At 42.3% G+C, this 2543-nt stretch overlaps 1 protein-coding gene across 2 annotated transcripts in view; it reads left to right on the top strand.

The window, feature by feature from the left end:
- The window catches only part of LOC109951545 (arf-GAP with dual PH domain-containing protein 1-like), a 56689-nt gene that overhangs the window by 52367 nt on the left and 1779 nt on the right, over nucleotides 1-2543 (top strand). For both annotated transcript variants that reach the window (XM_020586113.1, XM_020586114.1), the window contains 2 exons: nucleotides 1507-1578; nucleotides 1674-1902. In XM_020586113.1, the coding sequence (XP_020441769.1) occupies nucleotides 1507-1578; nucleotides 1674-1902 (301 nt within the window). The remainder of the gene's footprint in view (nucleotides 1-1506; nucleotides 1579-1673; nucleotides 1903-2543) is intronic.

Raw genomic sequence — 2543 nt, 5'->3', positions numbered from 1 at the left:
CCGGAGGAGCTGGAGGAAGTGTCTGGAGAGAGGGAAGTCTGGGCATCTTTGCTTAGACTGCTGCCCCCGCGACCCGGTTCCTTAATAAGCGGAGGAAAATGGATGGATCGATGGATGGATTTTTTTGACTTCCAGTTTTGAATGATTGTTTTCTTGGCATTAGCTAGAGAAATGAGGAGTGGGTTTTTGTATTTAAATGGTAGGTGGTCGACTTCTATGATATTCACGCTTTTATCACGTCCAGACTTGCCTACTACAATGCCCTTTACGTCGGTATCTCGCAATTTCTCCTTCGGAAGCTACAACTTGTAGAGAATGCTGCAGCTCGGCTTCTGTCAAATACTCCTAGACATGCTCACATCACTCCTGTTCTCTCCTCGTTACATTGGCTACCAGTGAAATTTAGAGTCGATTTTAAAGTACTCTTATTTGTTTTAAAGTCTATCAATGGCCTCCCCCCCTTATACCTATCAGAGCTTGTGTCTGTCTACTCTCCCCACAGAGCCTTGCACTCTGCAGACCACCTATCCCTAGTCACCCCCCGCTCTTGCTACAAAAAATGGGGTGATCGCTCTTTTAGCAGCTATGGCCCTAGGCTCTGGAACTCGTTACCTCCAGAAATACAGTCCATAACTGAGTTGGCCCCTTTTAAGGTAACTCTAAAAACGTACCTTTTTAGACGGGCTTTTGATAACTAACCCAGTTTTTTTTAGGGGTACCTTTTCTTTTGCTGTTTTATCATCCACCTTTTCTATATGTTATTTCTTGTTGTTCTTAAGGTTTGCTATGGTATGCATGTTTATTGTGAAGCACTTTGTGCTCCTCTTTTGAACTGTAAAGTGCTATATAAATAAGGTATTAGTATTATTATTATTAATATATTACCAAGCAAGCAAAGTGATGGAGAAGGAGGGATTCAGCAGCCCTGTCACTGCTATCCAGAGGGAATAAACTGGTTGTCAGGCCCAAGTAGCATGAAAATAATTGTTGAGTGCATTGTGAACAGATGTCTGTGTCAGTGAAACCCATTTTGAGCATTTTACCTTGTGTAATATGAGTCCTATAGATGGTTTTGTATTGTATAAGTTGTAAGTTTACATTGCTGGTCATAGACAAGATGTTATCAAAAGGAGGAGTGTATTTTCAGATGACTGACAGCTTTATCTCATTCTGCTTTATCTCTCATTCTCATTCTTTATCTCATTAACTCCACCTCTGGTCGATACTGTGCAGAATCTGGTAGCAAAATGCATCACAAAGGCAAGATGGCTGCCCTCGTAGTCTATGGTTCTAATAATAGTTTTATTTTTAACACTCATTTTAGTGGCCAAATTGAACTTATGTTATCTGAATTAGTGTATATCCAAAAGTAAGAACAAAGCTTGAGAGCACTGACACTTGCAACCATCCTGCAGAGCTGTTACAATGAGTTACTGTTTTTCCAGTGAACTGGCTTTTTTGCTGTATCTCTCTTTTTAAACTTCATTCCCCTTTTCTTTGCTGCAGCACACAGAGGGCTTCAAGAAGAGGTGGTTCACTATGGATGACAGGAGACTTATGTATTTTAAAGATCCACTGGTAAGAAGAGACGCTCTTAATGTATTGCTTTGTTCTGACCAGTAACACGGGGTACACATAGTCTTTCTTCTCATTCACTGTCTCTCCTCCCACAGGATGCCTATGCCCGTGGTGAAGTGTTCATTGGCAGTAAGGAGAACAGCTACACTGTTCTGTCCGGCTTGCCCCCGACCATCCAGGGCTACCACTGGAACCATGGCATCACCATCGTTACACCTGAAAGGAAATTTCTGTTTGCCTGTGAAACAGAGGCAGAGCAACGGGATTGGATAGCAGCCTTTCAGAGGGTCATCAATCGGCCAATGAGGCCGCAGGAATATGCAGGTAATGGACCTGACAGGCAATTCATCAGAAGGTTTGAGTAAAGAGAGAGGCCTCTTTTTTGACATTTCATAGTTCCTTAGGGCACTAACTACTGACCACACAGTTTTTTCAGTTAGCAGCCGCTACTAAACAGTTGCCAATTTACAGTAAATGTGCACATGTAACATTCCATTAAAATGAGTAAGCCTCACTGATGGTCTTATACAAATAGCAAAAACCATTTTAAAATATCATAAAATCTTCAGTTCAGTCTTTGTAGAGCCAAACCAGACTTAAGCTGTTTTCAGATACCAGAACGTGGTATGTGCTGCACTCACTGCGGGGGGTGGGCGCGGCACAGGGGAGGAGGGTGCACATCTTGGTCGCCAGTTTCTAGGTGACCAAAAGGCTTTTCATGATGTGGTTAGGAGGTATTAACAAATTTTTCGAGCAGTGGATTTGGATGCACAATGTATTTATCTACATGTCAGCGAAAAGCTCTGGCTTTAGTTGTATTGCTGAGGAGGAGGAGAAAAGTCGCAGCAAAGAAGAAAAGGGTATGGGTCCACCAAAATCAGCTTCTTTTTCTTTGTGGTCTGTCAGGTTTTCTGCATTTGGACACAACAAGGTAAACTTTTTTAACTTCAGTGCAGCGTGTAGGG

Source organism: Monopterus albus, unplaced genomic scaffold, assembly GCF_001952655.1.
Source record: "Monopterus albus unplaced genomic scaffold, M_albus_1.0 scaffold395.1, whole genome shotgun sequence".
NCBI lineage: Eukaryota > Metazoa > Chordata > Actinopteri > Synbranchiformes > Synbranchidae > Monopterus > Monopterus albus.
The sequence above is the reverse complement of the archived record's forward strand: the minus strand, read 5'-3'. Positions and strand labels throughout refer to the sequence as shown.